This window comes from Dipodomys merriami, unplaced genomic scaffold (genome assembly GCF_024711535.1).
Source record: "Dipodomys merriami isolate MVZ:Mamm:240054 unplaced genomic scaffold, mDipMer1.0.p SCAF_3, whole genome shotgun sequence".
In the NCBI taxonomy this organism is placed as follows: Eukaryota; Metazoa; Chordata; class Mammalia; order Rodentia; family Heteromyidae; genus Dipodomys; species Dipodomys merriami.
Genome location: NW_027204492.1, coordinates 111,552,504 through 111,576,047, shown reverse-complemented (window position 1 = coordinate 111,576,047; position 23,544 = coordinate 111,552,504). Strand labels below are relative to the sequence as shown.

Here is a 23,544-nt window from a genome sequence, read left to right as displayed (position 1 = left end):
ATGTGAGTGGCAGCACCTTCTAGGACCATATGAAAATAATTTGTCATTTGTGCCAGGAGAGTCTTAATGTTAAAATATCACATATACTTTACTTATATTGCACACATGTGTGCACTCACACACTCACAGACACTTTGGCCTGAGTTTCAGTGATGTGTTTGCTAACAGTACACTTTCCTCACTCCATGTGTTCGACATGGAGCCATGGTAGCAGTTGGTTGTGCTGCCGTGCATTTCTATACTGCAGATATATTTGTGGGTAAAATGGAAGACTTATGTCAGTATAATGTGTAAGTCACTTGACTCATAAGTGGGGGGATTTTTCTCAGCATTTGATGTTTTGCCTCACTGGCTAATAGAGGCTGAAGGTAGGCAAGCCTGGGGGACATAGGGAGCTACATGTGATGTCAACTCACCCTGTGCTCTTTCGCTTGGCTGCTTGCCTGCTTGCCTGCTCTTTCTTGCATGCTCTGGGGGCATTCTTCACCAGTCTTTGTGCATTTAATCATCAGTTCCATACTACTCAGCAGCTTCGAACCTCCAGATGACGCCTTCCACCACACACCTCTTTTCCTTTTAGTGGAAAGAGGTTTTGTTTAGTAGAGTGTTTCCTTGTTAGGAATTTAACAAAAATTATAGTGTGCTTTTATGGTGATGATTGGTTTTTCTTATTGCTCCAGTTAAAAATCATTTTTATATGTGTGCTCTCAGCACACATTTATTTTATTTATTTTTGAATTTTTATTATCATATACTAGTTATACAAGAGGGAGTTGTTGTAATATTTCCATATATGTATACAGTGTACCCTGGTCACATTTATTCCCTGTATCATGTTCCCTCCTCCCTTCTCCCTATTTTTTTTTTTTTTGTATGTGTGTCAGTTGTATGGCTTGAACTCTGGGCCTGGGCGCTGTCCCTGAGCTCTTCAGCTCAAGGCTAGTGCTCTCCCACTTGTGGTTTTCCAGTGGTTTATTGGAGATGAGTCTCATGGACTTTCCTGCCTGGGCTGGCTTTGAACCGGGATCCTCAGATCTCAGCCTATTGAGTAGCTAGGAATACAGGCATGAGCCACCAGCACCTGACTCTTCTCCTGACTTTTAAAAATATTTTTGTTATTCTACTTTAACTTTATTTTAAAATCATTTAAAATTGTCTCTAAATAGTTATACAAAGGAGATTCAATGTCAGTATGTCAATTATGAGTACAAATGCATCTCGATGTCACCCCTTCCATCGTTCCCCTCCCGCTTTCCCATCCATCCCAACCCCTCCTGTCCCAAGTTTCCTAGTTCCATTTTCACGTGCATGCATTGAGTATTGTGACTATATTTGCCCATCATTCCTTTCTCCTTCATCTTCCCCTTCCTTAAGCCCCAACCCCCTCAAACCACATGTGTCTCATTTTCTTCATATTCACATTGTTAAATTATCTGTTAATTTTTCAAAGGTGTTACACTATGGAAACCCACCCCTGCATATATCATACTTTACTTCACTTTGCTTGTGTATTATATGCATATGGTCCCATATGTAATTTCATCTATTTTTATTTTTTAGATCTAGCTTCCACATATGAAAGAAAACATGTACCCTTTGTCTCTCTGAGTCTGACTTATTTCACTCAACATAATTTTTTCCAGGTTCATCCATTTCCCTGCAAATGACATAATATTATTCTTCCTAATTTTACCCACTTCTTAAAACAATTTTGGGACTGTTTGGGGGACTGGAAGGGAAGGAGAAGATGGAAAGGGAATGATGGAGGACAAATAATATCATAATATATTGTGTTTATGTATGAAGATGGTATGAGACATCTCAGTGAAAGCTGTCAATAAGTAACTGGTTGGGGAGGAATCAGGAAAGACAAAGCAATAGACAGGGTTATTCTTATCAAAATGTAATATATGCACATCTGCAATGCCATGATGAAACCCCTTGGTAGTGAATGGGTGTCAGCAGGAAGCGGTAGAAAGAGGGCAAGGGAGTGTGAATATGATCAAAGTACTTTATATACTTGTATGTAAATAGAACAATCCAGTGAAAATGTTAACTTCTTTTCTAACCTATTTCTCCTTGATAGGTTCTGCTGCTTTTATAGCTTATGTTTTAAAGAAATACATATGTCCAAATATAGAAGAAGTTCTTACGATTCCTTTTCTTTTTTGTGTGTTGGTATTAGAACTTGAACTTAGGGCCTGGTGTTTGTTATGTGGGCACTGAACTAGTTGAGCTATATATCTCTATTTCCCCTTTTTTGCTTTAGTTATTTTTCATAGCAGGTCTTATGGTGTTTATTTTATTTATTTATTTTTGCCTGAGATGACTTTGGTTCATGTTTTTCCTGCCTAGCAGGGATTATAGACATGTTCCACTGCATTTTGGTTTGTTTGTTGTTTGTTTGCCTTAATCTCTCCACGAACTACATGATCTCTACCTAATTGAGAGTAAGGCATGTGCCCCCCCATGATTCCTTTTATTAAGGTTAAATGATAGTGGAAAGAGGAGTAGAAAGGAATAGTAGGGTCGACAGAAAATCTTTCTCCAACATTAGTAGACAACCAGGCTTGGCTGCAACTTGGTTTCAATCTGTTTTCCCCAAGTGACTGTTTTTTTAAGTGCTCTTTGCTGCATATTATTGATGGTTTGTTTTGGCATTTATATCATCTCTTGGATCTTTTACTTCAGTCGGAACAAGTGTCTGATGCCGAGTTACTTCCACAGATGAACAGAACTCCTTCCCAGGCTGTAGAAAGTAGTCCAGCAAAGAAGGTAAGAGCAGCCTGAGGATGCTGTCTTACGCACTATGATCCCACTCTTGGGCTTTTTGCCTCTGTTAGCAGATCTATCATTTTTAAGGTTTCCCCTGAAGATAAATGTGACTGACTCACATGTCCCAAAATGTGGGTTTCTTTATGAAGACTAGGATCCCGATGTTTCTTGGGCAGACTACTTGATGTCACTACCATACTCCCCATTTGTCTTCTTATATTTTCTTCTTCTCTTTTTTTAATTTTTTAATTTTTATTTTTTATTGTGAAAATACCGTACAGAGGGGTTACAATTACATGGGCAAGATAATGAGTACATTTCTTATCAAGCATTGTTACCTCCTCCTTTGTTTCCCCTTCCCATCCCTTTCCATCTCACACCCCCCACCCCCACCCCACCCCCCTCTACTGCCAAAGTTGTAAAGTTAGTTTTTCGATATAATGACTTGTACATCTCAATGGGTCCACCTGTATCCCTATTTAAACGATCTATTTTAAAAGTTATTATATTATCAACCTACAAGTAATTTAGGAAGAACTATAGATTTTTGTCCATTCAAAACATGGCTTTCCATAGTACCCTCTTATATAACACTCTGATTTCTCAAGGAAGCTTGCTCTGGGTTTACAACCTCAGAAGTTGGAATGACTCATATTTTTTTTAAATTTTATTTATTTATTTATTTATTTTTATTGTGAGAATATCATACAGAGGAGTTACAATTACATGAACAAGATAACGAGTACATTTCTTATCAAGCATTGTTGCCTCCTCTTTGTTTCCCCTTCCCATTCTTCTTCTCTTTTATTCTCTGCCAGGCCCTTCTTGGGAAAGTAGGCCTCGGAGCGGGGCACCAGTGGCTCACACCTGTAATCCTAGCTACTCAGGAGGCTGAGATGTGAGGATCATGGTTCAAAGCCAGCTCAGGCAGGAAAAGTCTGTGAGACTCTTATCTCCAATAAACCACTAGAAAACCGGAAGTGGCACTGTGGCTCTCCTTGAGCCTGAAGAGCTGAGGGACAGCGTCCAAGCCCAGAGTTCAAGCCCCATGACCGACAAAAAAAAAAAAAAAAGAAAGTAGGCCTTGGGCTCAGGAGCATACGAGAGGGCAGTGCCAAATTTGTACTGTACTGTTAGATTCGTGGGATCGTTGTAGAGTTAAAATATAAGAAATAATAGATTACTTACAGTATAAACAAAAGAAAGACAAAAGGAAAGGCTACTGGAATTTGGTTTCTGTGTTCCTTCCTTGATGACCAAAAGAGGCAAGCTTTTATTTATTTATTTATTTATTTATTTATTTATTTATTTATTTATTTATTTATTTATTTATTTATTTTTAAGACAAGAAAGGCAGGCAGGCTGGCTGGCTGCTGGAATCTGATACCTATATCCTTCCAATTCTTGCTGAGCCAGGTATTAGCCACAGATCTAAGGTTGTGGAGTTTGGATAGAGGAGTCTTCTCATCTTGGGGACAGAGCTAGAGGAATGGATGGAACATTTAAAATGTTAACTTTGGGGGGTTTTTTCATTTTGCTTTTGTTTCTACTTCATAGGATGTTCCATATTCTCAGCCTCCATCAAAGCCTATTCGTAGGAAATTCAGGCCTGAAAATCAATCTACAGAAAATCAAGAGCCTTCCACTGTTGTAGGTGGGCCAGCTCCTGTAACAACTGTGAAGCCCCATCCTACAGTTCAAAAGTAAGTTGATCCAGTAAATCAGAACAAGATGAAACTTCCTCTTACACCTATGTGTATCTGTTCTCATACCTACACTCATACCCATGGAAAGGTGGTGTTACTCATCACTTTAACTGGATCAAAGGCTCCCAGTCACATAGAAGGCTTTATAAGCTATTGAGCTTAACCTAGCTTAAAGGGGAAGTGAAGTCCTAGGCTGTGGCGACTTGGTTTCCTGCCCTTCCCCTCTCCTTTTCCTTCCTACCATTTTTTTATTTTTGTTTTTTTAGTGCCAGAAGGTTTTTCTCTAGAAAGAAGAGGGGTCTGTAAGTAGTAGTTTCCCTTCATTTCCTGTTTTATCTCATCTTTTTTTCAGGGCAATGGGTTAGCTCTATGACCATGCACCCAACTTTTAGTAGAAGTAGTATGTGATTTTATTTGAAGGCCCATAAAGAGTTCCTGTCATCAATCATGTCAACTCTGAATGGCATAGGCAAAAGGCCCCTAACACCTATCTCGCCAACTGCACCAGGTACTGAAGGACATGTGGGAGCTTGTGGACTTGGACAGAGGCTGAGGCCACATTGCTATGGACATCCTTGTCTACAAAGTTTTGGGTTTGAGGACAGCCATCACCTGCCTCAGTTTTTCCACGGTGACATTGAATGAAGCATTACGGGCAGAAGCATGCCACTGCCACTTGCCAGTGAGCCTGCCTGGTTACTAATGTAAATGTTCAAGCTCCATCCTGATGTTTTTGTGGCACCTTTCAGGTTTCAGAGGCTGCAATGAATTTCCTTCTGTTCACACTAGTGTGGGAAGAAAAGCAACAAGTTCTGTGGGTGGTGTCAGAAGCTTGCTTTGAAGCTTAAATTCTGTTTTGAATATTTGCATCCCCAGTCTTCAGATGATTTTTTCCCGCACATGGGCAGTTCCAGAAAGTTATCAGTATATAAAAGAAGCAGATTTTCGTCCATCACTTCCACTGAGAGCTGGGACCATCTTCCAACCCTATCCATAACAAAGATGTCCAATTCCAATCTCTCCACTTCTTTGCTAATCCCTACCTCTTTTTCAAATTGTTATGACCATCCTAATGAATGTGAAGTGGTATCCCATTATAGTTTCTATGTATTTCTTTAATGACTAATGATGGTGTGTATCTTCTGTATTCTGGTTACAACTCCCTTGTCAGTTACATTTTATGCAGATATATTTTTTCAATCCATGGGTTTTCTTTTTCTAATGTTTGTAGGAAAAAAGTTTCTCATTTTGATGAAGCCCATTTTGTCTTTTTTTTTCTGTCTTTATATGTTATTGCTGTGCTAAGAAAGTATTTCCTTCTCTAAGTTCATGAAGACTGGTTCTTTATTTGTGGGACCAGGGCTCCAACTCAGGGTGTGGTTCTTGCTTGCCTGGCGCTATATAACTGAGTCATACACCCACCCTAGTTTTTGTGATTGGTCCAAAGGGGAGGAGCACAGGGACCTTCTGTCTTCCTGTTCTTAACCCCCTTGGGGGATGCATTTATTCATATGATTGAAGGCAAGACATTGCCAGCATATTCATGTTTCAAGCCACAGGAGGAGATAAGGAAAAAAGGAGAGAAAACAGATTATTGCTAAGGACATAACTCAGAAGCGATACACATCATTTTTCTCTGATTTCATTGTCTCCAAACTTAGTCATCTGAGGACCAAGCACTCATTATGAGCCTTCTAGGGACATTTTAAAATTCAAACGATAGCGGACAAATGTATCTCTATTTTATGTATTATTTACGGAATTTTCAGTGTATTTAGAGGAAAGAATAGAGAGAAATGTGTCAGCTGGTTCCTGGCTGATTGGCTTTTGAAATGGTCTATTCCCTTCCTTGGAGGAAATAGGTCGCTGGGGGATGAGCTTTTGAAGGATATATCTTATCCCTGGTGCCTTCCTCTTGCTTTCTACTTCCAGTATGCTGTGAGGTGAGCAACTTTCCTTCACCAATACTCCCTGTCGTGATGTTTGAGCCTCTGAAACCATTAGCCAAAATAAATAAATCCCTTCTTTCCTAAGTTTTTTTTTTAATCTCAGGTATTTTGCTACAGTGAAAAAAAGCTAACTCCATCTTAGCAGCAGGGAAAATAATATATAATAAATATTATATATAATATTATATATAGATATAGATATATTTGTGTGTGCTTGTACTTGGGGCTTGGTTTCTTTTCTCTCAAGGCCAGCCTTCTAACACTTGAACCACATTTCCACTTCTGCCTTTTGCTCATTAATGGGAAGATCAGAATCTTGCAGACTTTTCTGCCTGGGCTACCTTCTAACCATGATCCTCAGCCTTCTGGATAACTAGCTTTATATGCATGAGCCACCAGCATCCAGCCCTAAGCTATATTCTGAAAAGATGACTTTGACATCTCTCCCTTACCTATATATGTGTGAAACAATAATAGCAGTGAACTTATTGCAGACTATACCTTTCCAAATCAGCATAGTAACTAGCACAGTGTATATTCTCAGCAAGTATTTTCTGTTCAATGATCACACATGGTTCTAGTTCAGTTGCCCTGGCCTAGTGATTGCAAATATGGTTATTTTTTCCAGGAGAACACAAATCGCCTTTCTTTTTGCTCTAAAATTCAGTATTTTTGTAATGGGATAAGAAATTAGAAGTCATACCTATGAGTAACCATGTTATTTTAGCATTGTACCCACAGACATTTTTGAAAAATAAAGCATGTTAAGACTTATGGTCACATAGTATAAGCAGGGACTGTATGTAATGGGCAAGCAGAGTGACATGGTCACCCTACTTTTACTGGTTCTGTGAATTTACCATTGATTTAGTTCAGAAATTCGGTATTAAAACATTTCATCTTTCTCAAATGCTGCAGATATATGTTGGTACCAGTACGTGTCTCTGTCTCTCTTTCATTTATGCTCAGTAATAAAGAAATAAGGGAATATAAGGCAATCTTGCCAAATTAATGTAGATTTTTTTCTAAAGAGAATGTTCTATTCTTTTCCTTTAGACTTGTCCACAGAGGCCAGCTGCAGGTCTTTTAAATGCCACTAATGCTTATGCAAAAGGGCATTCAGTTAATAAGGTTTGTCAGAAGAAATGCTTATTAAAATGTCTTAGAATAAATGGAACACAAATGTTTGAAAAGGCCCAATTCACAGCTTTTATTCAAGTTATAAAATGAGAATGACTTCAGGTATAAATAATTCATCTCGACAAATTTGGTATGTGCCTGCCTGCCTGTGAATATGAGATTGTATTTTTGGAACCCTATGATTATTAACCCTTGTTAGTTTAGCACTTCTCATGAGTGAGAGTTCTGACTTGCAAGAGTCCAGACCTCTTAAAATCCTTTTTCGATGAAATATTTGTCCTTTCCCATAGGCAGTCTTCCAAACAGAAGAAGGCAATTCAAACTGCTATCCGTAAAAATAAAGAGGCAAATGCAGTTCTGGCTCGGTTGAATAGTGAACTCCAACAACAACTCAAGGTAAGGAATGCCTCCCAGATTTGGATTACCAGGCCTTTCCCTGCTAGTCCTTGCTTCTTTGCTTTGGCTTTGTTTGGACCGTAATCTAGCATGAGCTCATCTTGATTACATTTGCAAGGCTCCTATTTGTATATAAGTCACATTTAAAGGTACTAGGGTTTAGGAGTGAAACACATTTTTTGGTGAGACATGATTCTCTGCTGGATAATTCTTTATTTACACATAAACATGTTCCAGTATTATCTATTTCCTTTGACAAGGTATCCATTTCTCCTGTCCTCTTCACAGTGCAGCTTTTTTCAGAATTGTTTTCATTCACTGTCTATTTCTTCACCAATGGCTTTCCCCCTCTCTACTCAGGGTGGTTTTCCTCTCTTCTCACATTCCTCTTTTGGTCAGATCCAAAGGGCTTTTTGTAACATCTGAATTTTCAAAAGCATCTATATAAGTGAAGATTCTTTCCTCTGAAATCACTGTTTTTGTTGTTTTGTTTTTGAGACAAGATGTCCTTACGTAGACTAGTCTCACCTAAAACTCTGATCCTCCTGCTTCAGCTTCCCAAGTGCTGAGATTAAATGCATGAACCACCATGCCTGGATTGAGATCTTTTCCATCTCTACCTGAAGCCTCTGTACTGTATTCTATAGCGTTGTATAAACTTATATGAAGTTCTATAGTTTCATGGCGTTGAAGATCATCTATACTCTAGTTAAACCTGAATTTATGTCTCAAGCTCTGCTTACTCTTTGAACCACGATCCTCAGATCTCAGCCTCCTGAGTAGCTAGGAATACAGGCATAAGCCACTGGCACCTGGCCCACTTTCTTAAAGTGCAAATCAGAGAAGTCCTCCTTAAATTTTCCTTTCTGACCAGCTTAACTTCATCAGCAAGACCTATCAGTTATAGATTCCTGGTGGCCAGGAATTAAAGACAGGAAGATGCCAGAATCACCATGAGAGCATGTTCCCAGTGACCTCATTTCTTTCACTTAGGCCCCACCCTCTAAAGTCTCCACCAGCTCCCAATAGCACCAACAGCTGGGTTCCAAGGGGGATAAGCCTTTGGGGGATATTCCAGATCCAGGCTCTAACAGAAACCCTCAGTGCTATCCCTCAACACTTGGAGTGCAGTCTGCCAAGGTTCTATGAGATATGGCTTCTCCTTAACTCTCTGGCTTCATCTCGTGCCAATATGTTCCTTGTTCCCTCTGCTCTGGTAACGTGGAGCATTTTGTTCTTCAAACTTACCCAAACCACTTAGTGCCCCCTTTCAGTTGCCGTTATATCTCATTTGCCCATCCTCCATATCTTGATGTCATTCCTCTCCTTTTGAGTCTCTGCTTAAGTAATATCACCTCTGAGAAGTTTCCCTGGTCACCCTCTGCTTTCTCCGACATTTACCATCTGTTATACAATCCCATCACTCATTTCCTCCTGAAAGTATCTTGCTCATTCATTTGATTGTCTCCCTTCAGATATTAGAATATAAGCCCTATGAGGTCCTTGTTATTTTCAGAAACCACTATAGCTAGGGAAGTATCTGGCTTATAACACATAGATCCTAAGACAATTTGACAACTTGGTAGAAGTACAAATGAACAAGCATGTTGTGTTTGTCTGACTGCTGACTACCAATGTGTTGATTCTTCTGGAGCAGCTCAGTATCAAACTTTATAACAGAATTCTTTCCTCACCTTGACTAATTGTAGTTAAGGATGTTTTCTTTACCTGAATAGAATGAGAGTTTATTTAGTGGTGAAAGGAAAGCTGTGAGAAGAAAATAGCAGTAACTTTCCATCTGGAGACAGGACAAAAGAGGAGCCCAAAGAATGTCTTTCTTTCTTTCTTTTTTTTTTTTTGGGTCCGGTCGTGGGGCCTGAACTCTGGGTGCTGTCCCTCAGCTCTTCAGCTGAAGGCTAGCACTCTACCACTTGAGCCACAGCGCCACTTCTGGCTTTTTTCTTTTTGCTTATGTGGTGCTGAGGAATCGAACCCAGGGCCTCGAGCATGCAAGGCAAGCGCTCTACCACTGAGCCACCTTCCCAGCCCCCAAAGAATGTCTTTCTGTATCTCTTGTATCTCTGCAAAAAATATTTTTTAGGCCTGAAAGTTTGATTTCTCAAATAGGAAACTGGTGACCCCTCTCCTCTGTCTGTCTCCAAAGGTCACACATTAAACCATGTACAGGAGCCTGGGCAAGACTTTGGTGGAGGGATGTGATGTTGGATTAAAAGCCAGAAATTGTGACTAGAAAGTTAGTCCTGGTGGCTTACCATTCAGTTTTGGGAGTCTACTTTTACTTTTGATCTCCCCCAATCAATCTTTTATTTTTATATTTTTAGTTGTTTTTATTATTTTACTGACTTGAACTCAGGGCCTGGCCCCCTGGCTTAGCTATTTTGTTTTGTTTTGTTTTTTTTGCTCAAGGCTAGTGCTCTACCAATTGAATCATGCCTCCAATTCAGGATTTTTTTCTGGTTAATTGGACCTATGAGTGTAACAAATTTGTCCTCCCAGTTTGGCTCCAAACCACAATTCTCAGTTCTCCTCCTCCTGAATAGCTAGGGTTATAGGTGTGAGCCACTCATTTCTGGCCTGCCTTTTAATTTTTAATGTCATTCTATGCTTGCTGCAAATCCTGTTAAAATAGGGCAAGACTAAGGTTGAGTTATGGAAGAGATTTTTAATTGATTTCATCATCTTCAAACAGGAATTCATAGATTATAAATTGTGAAGCCCTCTGGTCTCATTACCAGCTTTGACTACCATGCCTTCCAGTCCACATGTGCTTGAGAACAGTATTCAATGTTTGTGGGTCCACTTATAAGTTTCCCTTGACTATCTAAGTGAACTAGAACTGAGCCCAAGAAATGACATCCTTGCTTTCTGGTTTTTCCTCTCCCTGTTTTGTGCAACACAGGAGGTTCATCAAGAACGGATTGCATTGGAAAACCAATTGGAACAACTTCGTCCAGTCACTGTGTTGTGACTGCCCCAAAGTTCAAGTGACGGCGTGTGACCTTGTCTGCCAAGATATTTCTTTTGAATGTTTGAGCCAGCCATTTATCATAGATGTCAGACTGTGTCAAAAGTTGTAAGCAGCATAACATAATCTCTGTCACCTTTTCTCTTCTGCAGTTTACTATGGTGGAAAAAAAAATCCCAAGTATCACACTTAAAATTGTAATTATCAGTAGACTTTATCTCCCATTCTTAAGTGCTTCATCAAGGCATTGGATGCTGATCCTTACCAAAAATCCATCTTCTAGCAAATAATTTAGAACATGATTTATTTAAAGGATTTATGATTTTTACAAAACCTGATAACCAAGTACCTTCAGGATGCTAGTTTTATTTTTGTATGCATATCACACACAGTAGGTTGGTTTACTACAATTGTTATTCCAACTGGATAGTCTTTGGCATGATAACAAAACCAAAAACTAAAAGAAAATGAAAGCATGAAATTTAGACTGGCGCTGTGCCCTCCACCACTACATGCCAAAAAATTGTTTCTCTAGTGCCATTTTGATCTCATATCTAGCTATAAATAATACATGACTATTGTTCTGTAGTGAATGTCAAAGACTTATTGGATCTTTACACCTCTGTGAAGTAGAGATTTTGGCAACAAGCTATTTAACTTGTCCAATCTAAGCCATCAACCCAGAAAACACAGTCCTTTCATGTAAATTTTGAGCAAGAGCAATCTACCTTAACTGCCTCATCTGATCAACTTAAACAAATACTTGCCATATGTCTACTTTTATCTTGCATGGGATAGCATAGTTATAGATGCATGAGTTTGCAAATCATCCATCAATATGAAAAGCTGGGTGATAAATATATGTTGTTTGAACCCAGGTATCCAGAGTAGAAAGGAAAAGGAAATATTTGCCAACAATCTCTGGTAGTTATTTTCATCTTAATTTTATCTTAAAGTATGAATGAAGGCAAGTGATCCTCACATTAGCTTTATGACTTTTGTTCTCTGTGGAGTGTACCCTTGGGAAGTAAATGATTTATATACACAGGAGCTCACCTAACTGGTGTAGGTGATGTAAAGCAGTTCCAAATGCAGAATCTAGTATTCTATAGAAATTTAAGTAGCTGCTGCTGTTTTTGAAAGCCCAAGCTGAAAATGGGAATTGACTGGCTCTACCAGGTTACAGAATTATGGGTCACTCAGCCTCATCTGGCATGCCAAATTTAACATTGCATTGTGAGGCTTACAACAAGACAAACTAACTGTGGTGCATTTGGCTAATTTACCTATTCTTTGCACAATGAGATGGAGTATAGTTAGGGTCCTTTGTGAAATGCTTTTGAATGTTTTTACAAGATGTGAGATTAAACTATTGATAAGAGCTGAGAACTTTTGGAAAAAGCAGAAATGTATTTAATGCTTCCTTATTCCATTGTAAAGTTCTATCAATAGCTGAACAACAGAAGAAAAAGGCTCAAGCAGATGATGTTTTTCCAAAGAAAAACAAATTGTTGAATCTATTCCATGCATATTTAAGGGTTTCAACTGATCTGATTTTGAAAGTCATGAAATTTGAACCTTCTTTATTTCCTTTTTCTTTTCTTCTTTGGCTGCCTTTTATGTTGTTGTGGAGAAAGATTAGGAGTGAATTTAAACCCTTACAGAGATTATGAATGGGTCAATACAGTTTTAGGTAAGCTCTTTTTCCTTTTGCTGAGATCTAGGGGCTGTAACACATTTTTTATCAACGGTGTTCTTATTGCAGATGTTTTGCTTTTGTTATATTCAGTCAGAAAAGACTAACATATGCACAGAATCTTCCAGTATGTGTGCATTTACTCTGGATAGCACTTCATATCTACCAGCCAGACATATGACCTAAGGAATGTTAGTCCATACTATGCATTTAAAAATATTAACATGCTATTTCCCCTGTGAAGTCAATGACAGAGTGAGCCAAGTTAGGAGGTTGGAGTTTTGTTTAGTTGGCTTCATTTGCATTAAAGGAAAAATCTTGCCATGGACACAAAGCCCTCTAGGTTTTATAGTCTCACCAAAAATTTTGTGTGCATGTGGTTTTGGCTATACATCATGCATGCAAGTGCTATAATACTTACCCCCATTGTCAGCTCATTGCCAATATTTAAGATAGGCATTGCATTCAAGAACACATCAATACTACATGTGCCTAGCATTCTTAGTTGGACCTAATGTTGGCCCGTTGTTTCCCAGTAGATATTTTAGAAAGGAGATATTTGTGTATGTATATACTCAGAGACACATACACCTTACAAATAGAGTTACCTTACTCTAGTACTCATCCTCTCTTTCTGTTTTCTTAGGATGTGCACTTTTAATTTAGGATTATAATGCCTGATAATGTCTCTGTGTACTTTTCATGTGATTTATTGGAAGGCTGGTGCATTGAAATCACCATTTTACCTCTTTTGAAAAACATCTCCAAGATTAGACTTTTTTATTGGGCAGAAATCCATTGATAGGAGGGTTTATACTGTCCCCACTCATGGGGGTTTAATTACTTTGTTATGCAGTGGTCTTTCCTTGGAAGGATCCTCCAGTCCCACAGATGAGAACATAATAGGAGGTAATAGTGGGCTTTAATGGTCCTTTGGTTTCTCTCCCCTGCCTCTTTCCCCTCTTCTCTATCTCTCACTAACTTGCATTAATATACAGAGGGGGTCTTCATTGTTACATTATGCACATGTTTACAATATAGTCCAAATAGTCTCAACTTCAGCATCTCTTATACATGCTCTTGGTCATTTTCTATTTGCAGACATGAAGCAAAACCAAATAGTAGATACCCAGAATGGATGTGTTATGCCATAATCAAGGCAGATGATTGCCTTAGTTGAAAGGATCTAATTACGCTACAGATATTACTAGTGCTTGGAGACTAATTGGGAGAGGAGTCAGCTTAGCTGGAGGGCGTGCCTATCTTCTTAGCCCTAGAGATGTCAGAGCTGGGCAGGACTGCGCTCATCTCCTATCATTTGCATGTGGGGAAAGCTCCTGACCCAAGAATTCATGGAGCTGGGATGTCAGCCTGATTTCTTCTACCAAAACTAAAATTAGATTAGGAGGTTTTTAAATATTTGCCATTGAGTTTTATTGACTCTATTCGTCTGTAAATATGAAGACATGTTTTAAAGAGATTTAGATCTAGACATTTCTCTTGGAGTGAAGTAAAATAATAAAATCTTAAGGAAAAGAATATTACTGAACCATTTTTTTCCTGAACACTTTACCTATCATGGTGCAATGTTACTGTACATTTCTTGGCAGCACTTTTGACTGCTGTTTCTTTGAACAGATTCCATTCCCATAGTCCTTATGGGAGCTTGTTTTAAAGACTACTGTGATTGAAATGAACTCAATATGTAGTAAGTTATAGCTTTTCTTCAATATATCTTTGGTTGCTTTCATTGCAAATGTTTAATTTCAACATATTGTTATGGTGAGTAATCAAAAGCATGGATTTTCTTTCTTTCTTTCTTTCTTTTTTTTTTTTTTTTTACCAATAATTGAACTATCACAAAACTTTTTCTATTTAGATGTGATTTAATTTTATGTTTCTTGAGTGATCTCACAGCCATGGTAATAATAGATTTTTAAGTAGACTATTGATAAGATAATGTCTGAAACTGATGTATTTCTTGAAAGACATTTGCATATGTCTTCTTCTAAGCAATAATTGGGAAAAGCTCGGTTACATTATTAACACCTTAGAATTAAAACCATTTGTTCAACACAAACTACACAAACTACTTCTTATCCTCAAGGAGATGTGATTTTAAAATATATGTATTTAAACAAGAATTTAACATCTTCTAATAACCAGATCCTTCCATGTTATTGACAAGAAGGCCCATTACAATTGTGGTCGGAACATTATGAATGTGAACAAAATAATCACAGTTAAGGAGGTCTTCCTTCCTTCCCATTAAATTAAATAGAACAGTAGTGATTTTGATTTTGATTTCTCTTACTAGTTTGCTTTGTTTAACGTGTGTTCTTTAAAAGTTCTGATTTCAAAGGATCAGTTATGGGTGCTTTGTTAGGGAATTTTGCATCATTTTGCAGTGTGGTCCAGGTTCCTAGTAAGAAGTGAGGATTTGGGTTTGTAGCATCTTCAGTCCACATATCTTGCTTTTCTTTCAGCACAGGCGAAGGGAGGCTGCCCACTAACACTGACAAATTAGTCACTGATGGCAATTTGGATGAGTACTTCTCTGTGGGCCGCCCTGCTTTGTTTGTTTGATGAGAAATGGATCTAGGTCTGTGGATATGCCAAGATCAGCAGGCGTGGAGAGCCAGACTTTAAGAGCAATGCAAGCAGATCCTAAGGGCACCTGCCTAGCCCCCAAACAGACTTTCAAAAGCTGTCATGCAAGTATGGTGCAAGGCAGACATTTTGTTAGTGCAAGCAAGACAGCACAGGTCTAAAGCGGCTTTTAGGATAGTGTGATTCTTTTCTGAATTTAGTAAACACTAACTGATGGTAAAGGAACCTTCTCTGGGAAGCACTACAGGGTTTCAGTCTATAGGCCTTGTTTTGATTACAGAAGCTTAGCTTTGCCCTCAACAATTGGAAAATGCTTGTTGTTTTTTACATCTGGTGAATTGTCCAATCTTGCTTCAAGCTAATTCCATGGTGGTGGGAGGTTGAATAAAGTAGGTTTATGACTCTGAAGAGCACAGAAGAGCATACTTCAAGAGGGCTGAACTTGGAATTTGGAAACTAAAATGAGGAGACCTTCAGGTGCCAGTTCCATAGCACTCTTTTGGATAATAGACTAAGACCTTAAAGCTCCTTTAGGGATCTCTGCCCTGAGACAGGTACTTAACACAATACCCCAATTGCATGCAGCTTACATCAACAAAAGTGTGTTATTTTTATTGTCAACTTATATGACAGCTTCAAATGCACCCAGCTTGGGAGCCAAGAATATCCTCTTCTTTAGCACTGCCGTTCTTTTTGGCTCAAATATGATAGTGAGCCAGAGATGAAAAGAGCCATTTTAGTCTTCATAGGTATTGGCCAAAAGTGATACTGAGCTGTCTATTTTAACCTTGATAGTAAAAATGTATATTATATTTTTTCACTACAGGTACATGGTAAAAAGTACTACAGGTACAGTAAAAAGTGTAACAGCAAATATATATTTGATGCCTTCTGTCTTTTCATGATAATGTGCTAACAAGTTGTGTTAATATTTTACTCAGCCAGAATCTCATGTGTTTGTTAAGCATTAGGAACATTATGCATATTTACCTTCAACCTAAATAAATCCCCGAGACTGTTCTATATTTGAATTGTGATTTGTAGACTCAAGTTAATTTTCCTGCCTCTGTTTCACACTTGTTGAAATATCTGCGAAGAAGATAGTAAGAAGAATTTCCAATGGGGAAAACTGTACATGTTGTGAAACGGGGGTGCTGTGTTAAAAATAAATGTATGTTACCTAAGCGGCTTTTATGGTGTCTTGGTGTCCATATTTTGTGGTTTGTACTTGGTCTTTTGTGCACTTGATGTAGGCAACATGGAAATGAATTGAGAGTCTTTCCAATGAAGTCAAAGTCTAAGTTTTTTTTTCACCTTGTGATGATCTGAGTTAGGTTCTTCAATATCTGCACACAGTAAACACGTGTCATTCACAGGATAGCATAGATAACTCACTGTGGATTTTTAAAGGTCCATTAAATTGAAAATGTGGCTTACTGTGAGGCAGCTTATGTGTTTTATTAAAAATGTTCCCAAAGTGGGTATGATGGTATAAGCTTGTAATCTCAGCTCCAGGAAGCTGAAGCAATAGATTGAATACTACATAATGAGTTCAAGGCTCCTTTGGGCTAATGAGACCATATATCACTACAAAAATGAACAAAATGAGAATGTCCCCATTATAGTGTCCTTATCTAGTATGGGGTGATAAGGATAAGGGACACTTGTCACAAAAATCCTCACCTAGTAATCTTATGTCCCAGTTGTATGTTTTACCTTTAAAATTTGTAAACAAATGAGGAGGCAACAATGCTTGAAAAAAATTGTATAATTTTAGGAGTCTCCAGTTTCCTATTGGATAGATTGTCTGCTGTGTTACAATGTCCATCTGTTATGGTTAATAGATGAAGTGTTCCCCAAAAGGCTCATGGATTAAAGGATTGATCTCCAGCTGATAATGCTATCTTAGGAGGTTCCAGAAACTTTATGAGGTGATGCCTCACTAGAGAAAGTAGGCCATTGAGGGCATGTTCGGGATGGTGGGTGGTGGTGGTGTTATGTTTTGTCTCTGGATTCTTCTCTGCTTCCTGGCCATCATGATGTATTCTACTCTTCTATGTCCTTTTAATCATGATGGACCCAAACCTCTGAAACAGTGAGCCATATATGCATGTTTCCTTCTTTAAGTTGATTATGCAAGATATTTGTCATAGAGACTAAAATTCTAACATGCTCTCTATGAGTTTGTTCTGCCACTTGATCATCCCACAGATATTTACTGTGTCCCTAATATGTAAAAAAAAAAAAACCATGTGCTTAGAAGCTGGAGATCAATTCATTACCTTACTCATGTAACTAACCCCTTTGTACAGCATCTTTACAATAAAATAAAATTAAAAAAATTAAAATAAGCTGGAGATCAGACTATGATGACAGAATCCTACATTCCAGGTGGTCATAGCGCACTAGGCTGAGCCATACTGATGACTTAAAGGGCAAAGTTGGCTAAGTTCTGTGTAATGTATTAGAATAGTCTAACTGAAGATATTTAGAAGACATAATAAGCCTTCAGATTAAAGTTATTTTTAAAATCTAAAACCAAGTGCCTATAGTTGCTTACATTATTTGTATTCATAGAGTGATTTGTGTTCCCCCATTTTTTCTTACTCCCTAGAGAGGAAATGCCTTGCTAGAAGATTGCACACTAGTGTTCCTAATTTAGACCAACTCTATTAGATATTTTAAATATATACTTGGTATGTGTTTCAACAAAGATCCCTAAGTCCAGTATACAAGAGATTAAACTTTTGTATACATGAATCCAATATGAGATAGATATTTTCCATGCTCAATTCCTTTTTGGAGGATATATTAGCGATACTGAGATGAGATGATTGAGAGGCGAGGGTTCTCTTTTGGTTAAGAAGGCCATCAAAGTACAGAAACAGTGTGGAAATGATGGTGAAATATTTCCTTTTCCTCCTTCCCCTCATCTCCCCTCCCCCTTCCTCTCTCCCTCCCTTCCTTTCTCTCTCCTTCCTTCCTCCCTCCCTCCCCTTCCTCCCTCCCTCCCTCCCTTCCTTCCTCCCTCCCTCCCTCCCTCCCTCCCTTCCTTCCTTCCTTCCTTCCTTCCTTCCTTCCTTCCTTCCTTCCTTCCTTCCTTCCTTCCTTCCTTCCTTCCTATACCAGGGTTTGAACTCAGGGCCTTGTACTTCCTCAAGTTGCTGCTCAGCTGGTGCTCTTCCACTTGAGTGACACTTGTTGGTATTTTTTCACTCTTAGTTTGGTTTATTTCCCTTAGTGCAATGATCTTCAGTTTCATCCACTTTTGTGAAAGTAACAAGATTTTATTCTTCTTTATGGCTGAGAAATACTCCATATGGAGTTCAATATTAATCATTCTGTGGTGTCTAATGTTAAGATCTTAACATTGTTGGTTATTTGAAGATGCAGTCACAGACTTCTCTGCCTGAGCTGGCCTCAAACCACAGTCCTTCAGATCTCTGCTTCCTGAAGAACTGGGATTACAGGTAAAAGCCACCAGCAACAGGCTTTTCCCATTTCTTTGAATAATAGTATGTAGTAAGACTATTTAACAATTCTGGAAAATGCCCAGTCCCACAGGTCAAAATGCTCCAAGTGGAATATCTCCGTGGCAAATTTCAACCTCAAAGAGTCCTGCCATATTTTATTGTGTGTGGGAGGGTTTCTTTGTTTTGCATCTAAGGTGTTCTACGAGTATGAACAATGGTAGTCACAGACATTGAATTGGATTTTTCTGTATTTTTTCTTTTAAACAAAGAATGAAGAACATTATCTTTGGCTATTAGATTAGACCCCAGATATACTGTTCTTTATTTGCCTTGAAATTCTCTTAGCATTATGGTAGGAAGAATTGGCACAGAAACTTGTAAAAAAAAATTCTAGATGTGAGGATACTGTAGCATCATCAGAAGAGGGCAAAACAACATATATATATATATATATATATATATATATACATATATATGCATTTATTTAAGATATATACTGAAAATTCAACAGCAACCACAGTAATTGCCTTAGAAGGCAGATCAATAAAAATACTTTTTGGTTGGAGGATTATTTTAATATCAACGTTGCTAGGGATTACTAACAACTACATGGTGATAATAAAAGCTGACTTTTACTGAGTTTTATTGTTTTTAAATTCTCCAGGGAGAATGTACCTCTTGTTCTTTGTCTAGGGGTAGACTACTACCATCCTTGGTACAACCTTACAAAATAGACCACATACTTCTACCATTTGTATTAGACTTAATCAAAACTACAATGCTGAAAGAGAGCCAAGGGGAAGCAATATTATGCTTGGGGAATGAAATAAAGGAAAGCAAATTAAATACAGATACAGAGAACTGTGATGCATGTTCTTTGAAATTCAAATGAAAATTGGCTCAAATCTCAGTCCATGTGTGTCAGGAGCCTGCATCATGGTCTTTCAGGAGATTCTGAAAGACAGGAGTGATGGTGGACAGACTGATGTTTATGAGCTTGCCACTTCTTGCTCTGAGATGCTTCTTTGGAAGCCCCACTAGTAACATTTATGCACGTCTTGTGTATGTGAATGGTGGACAGAGTAGATTGGGAAAGAGGCAGAATAGATAGGGTATTTAAGGAGATCAGAGCTTTTAAGTAGTTTATATCCAGGCTTAGCACAATGTATAACTCCCAGGGACATTGCTTATATTATATTTTTTGTGAAAGATTCCTCTTGGAGTTTATGATACATCCTGTGTCTCCATGGCTCCACACTCCACAGTCCAGTCTTTCACCAAAGTGTTCCTCCTTCCCTCATTTTTTTGTGTGTGCTGATATGGAGGCTTGAACTCAGAGCCTAGGTGCTACTGCCTAACTTTTTCACCCAAGGCTGGCACTTGGACACTTGAGTCACAGCTTCAACTCTGGCTTTTTGGTGGTTAATTGGTGACAAGAGTCTCACAAACTTTCCTACTCAGGCTGGTTTCCAACCATAATGCTCAGATCTCAGCCTCGGGAATAGCTACAATTACAGGCATGAGTCACTGGTGCCCTACCCTCCTTTCCCTTTTTACAGATTCATTGTTTTGTTTTTGCTGGCCGAGAAAAGATGGGGAGCTCGGAAGCGTGGCAGATCTGCCAGCACTTCTGACCCAGTGGCAGACAGCATCTACTTGTCTTGTTTCTGCTCTAAGTGCTCAAATGAGTGCAGTTTTGCCTCCTTCTCAGGAGACAGTTGGCAGTGACTGGAGGTAGTTGCAGTGATGAATACTATGAGAATCCAGTGGATATAGGCTAGGGATGTTAACTAAACATCCTCTAATGCACAGGATAAGCCCCCAAAACAAATTGTGGTCTGGCTCAAAATGTCAGGAGTGCTGGAATATAGGAATTTTGCTCACAGAGGATCTCTTCGGGCTTCTTTCTATTTTCCTCAATTATCTAGAAGAGTTTAGCTTCCCCCTGGGATACTCCTCATGGCTACAGCAAAAGGCCCAGCTAAGTTAGTCTATTAATTCAGATATTTCCTGGGTCTAGGTAGCAGGACAAATGAGTCTGGAGTAAGATGGAGGGTAGCACTGGCCCAGCTGCTGTGGTGATAGTAAACAATAAGGAATGATGGGTACTGTGGCAAATTGGAGCCTGCCTAGTCCATCTGTAAAGGCACTACTATGTAGAGATTCAATGCGTCATCTCCTATCCTTGCCCAGTTCATCTCTTTTGTGTTGGTTACATAATTGTTAACTTGTAACATATATGCACTGAGAGTTCCAAACATGCATATGATATACTTTGATTTAAAAAAAAAAAACCTCCCTATACTACTCTTTCATATCCCTTTCCTTCCTTTCCCTTTGTCAGTTATGGGGCTTGAACTCAGGGCCTGGGTGCTGTCCTGAGCCACTTTGTGCTCAAGGATAGTGCTCTACCACTTGAGCCACAATACCACTTCTGGTTTTTGTGTGGTTAATTGGAGATAAGAGTCTCATGGGGACTTTTTTTTTGCCCAGGCTGGCTTTGAATCATGATCCTCAGATCTCAGCCTCCTGAGTAGCTAGGATTACAGGTGTGAGCTTACCAGCACCTTGCTAGCCCAGTGCCTGGCTCCTTTTAAACAATTTTAATGGGTTTTGGTATTCTAATAGCATATGAATAACTTCAGTCATGTTCACTTCTGGGTTTGCCCTCTTCTTCTCTCCTCTGCTATCTTACTAGCTCTTATCTCCAAACAGTTCCCTCATTTTACACTTGTGTCATTCTTTCTTTTTTTAACTTTTAAGATCTAGATTCCATACATGCACCAATTTTAAGTGTTCAGGCTAATGAATCATCAAGATAAATTTGAAGAGTAGTTGGAGGACTTAGATTAGCAAATATCAAGACTTATTATAAAGCTACAGTAATTAAGACAGTATGGTATACGTTTTTGCAAATGGTAAGCAGATTAATGGTACCGAATGAAGAGCCCAGAAATACATCCACACATAAACACTTTTGATTTGTAATTTAAGAAGCCAGAATAATTCAGCACCATTTCAGTAAATGGTGCTGGAGCAATTGAATCTATATGGAAAACAGTGAACCTGGAATTCCTACCATGCACAAAATTAATTCAAGATGTAATAGAGATCTCATTATGAAAGGTATAACAATAAAGCTAGAGGAAAGCATGGGATAATATCTTCATGAATTTCATAAAGAGTTTTTTTTTAAAAAAACATGTCACAGAATATTAACCATAAAGGAAAAGATTGATAAATTGGATTTCATTGAAGTTTACAAAAACTTTTGTTTATAAGAGTTCATGACTAAGAGAATTTTGGCAAGCTACAGAACAGTAGAACTTATTTGCAATACATCTGTCAAAGAAAACTTGCCTATTTTTTTCTATGCTGGCAAGTATTTCTAATTTCAAACACCAAGAGGAAAGAAATTACTGCAAGCTGACAATATGCAGACCAAACAATCAAATCTACAGGTCAACGCCAGCCCCTACCTTGCCATCATTTGACCTGACCTTGAGCAGCACAGAAAAATGTACAGGCACTCATACTCCAGTATTTTCTTATTCTTTTCTTGACCAACATTTATGAGGGGGACAAACAATGTAGGTATCTATTTTTCAATGATAAAATTTTTTCCTTAGATGGCAAAATAGCTAATTATAGTGACTTTAAGTTTTAAATTGCATTCCTTCCTTCCTTGGCTGATAGACACAATAATTAAATGTTTTAAAATATGACCCAATCAACTTTTTTAATTGGCTTCACCATGTGTGGAGCTTGACTTGGCTCAGTGGAGATCACAGCTTTTCCACTCTATTCTCTGAGCATAGAATTTGTCAGCATCCATGAATGATAATCTGGAGAGCAAGAAAGTCAACTTTCAGCTGCAGTGAGACAGAAGACATATGGAAAGAAACTGAGTTTAAAGCTTTAGTATTCTGAGCTCATTACTGTCTTGCTCCTTTACTCTATCTCCTTTTCAAATTGATTTCAGTCACCTTTGCTTCTCCCCAGCACTGTTTTTCTTTAATTGCCTTGTAGTCCAGTTGGAGGTTGGGGATGGTTTCCACTTGTCACTTCTATCCCTAGTCAAAATGAGTGTCTAAAGGATGGTCCTAGGCTAGCATAGCACATAGTGGTTGCAAACACCCCTCTGAAGTTAGACTGTCTAGATTCAAATTCTGGCTCAAACACTTAGTATTTGGTAATCTTGGGACACATTCCTTGCTTCTCTACTCCTGACTTCCTCATCTATGTTACCCATAATAATGTGTGTGTAACACTTAGAAACTTCAGGCATTAGTTGGGCAACAAGGATCTCCATCAGAAAATAGTATTCGGGAGAGTCTTAGACATCCCAGAACAATCTGTAGGAGGAGGAGAGTACTGGGGGGAGTCATAAGGATCTGGATAGAGAAAGGGAATATTTCTTTAGCACCCAAAGGCCTTCTGCAAACAGAGGATTACCAGTCTAACAATGGAGAAATAGGCATTTATAAAAGTGTCCAGAGGTGATTTCAAGCTTGTGTAAAGTAGGCACAAGGCCTAATTCCAGGCAGAATTAGGATGAGGTGGGGAGGGGTGTTCATTCTTCAGCATGCAAAGTGATTCTGTGTCATGGTATCAATGCTGGGATGTTTGTTCAGCGGTGACTTTGACTGCCCAGTACTGGGCTGCTGGAGGGTTGGCAGAATAGGCATCGTTGAGAACATTGAGCAAAGTGTGAAGCGGTCTTAGGTGAGGCTTGTGGATTGGCACCAGGGACCTCATTAGACATCTCACATTATATGCATCAGCGTCCTTAGTCATACATACTGGTAGATGT

General features: G+C 38.7%; 1 protein-coding gene across 7 annotated transcripts in view; it reads left to right on the top strand.

Annotated features, from left to right (window-relative positions):
- Window positions 1-16,442, top strand: part of Reps2 (RALBP1 associated Eps domain containing 2) — a 178,770-nt gene extending 162,328 nt beyond the window's left edge. For all 7 annotated transcript variants that reach the window (XM_070040803.1, XM_070040804.1, XM_070040800.1 and 4 more), the window contains 4 exons: window positions 2,692-2,775; window positions 4,333-4,478; window positions 7,861-7,966; window positions 10,887-16,442. In XM_070040803.1, coding sequence (XP_069896904.1) covers window positions 2,692-2,775; window positions 4,333-4,478; window positions 7,861-7,966; window positions 10,887-10,955 — 405 coding nt within the window. In that variant the 3' untranslated portion in view covers window positions 10,956-16,442. The remainder of the gene's footprint in view (window positions 1-2,691; window positions 2,776-4,332; window positions 4,479-7,860; window positions 7,967-10,886) is intronic.
- Window positions 16,443-23,544: the final 7,102 nt, after the last annotated feature.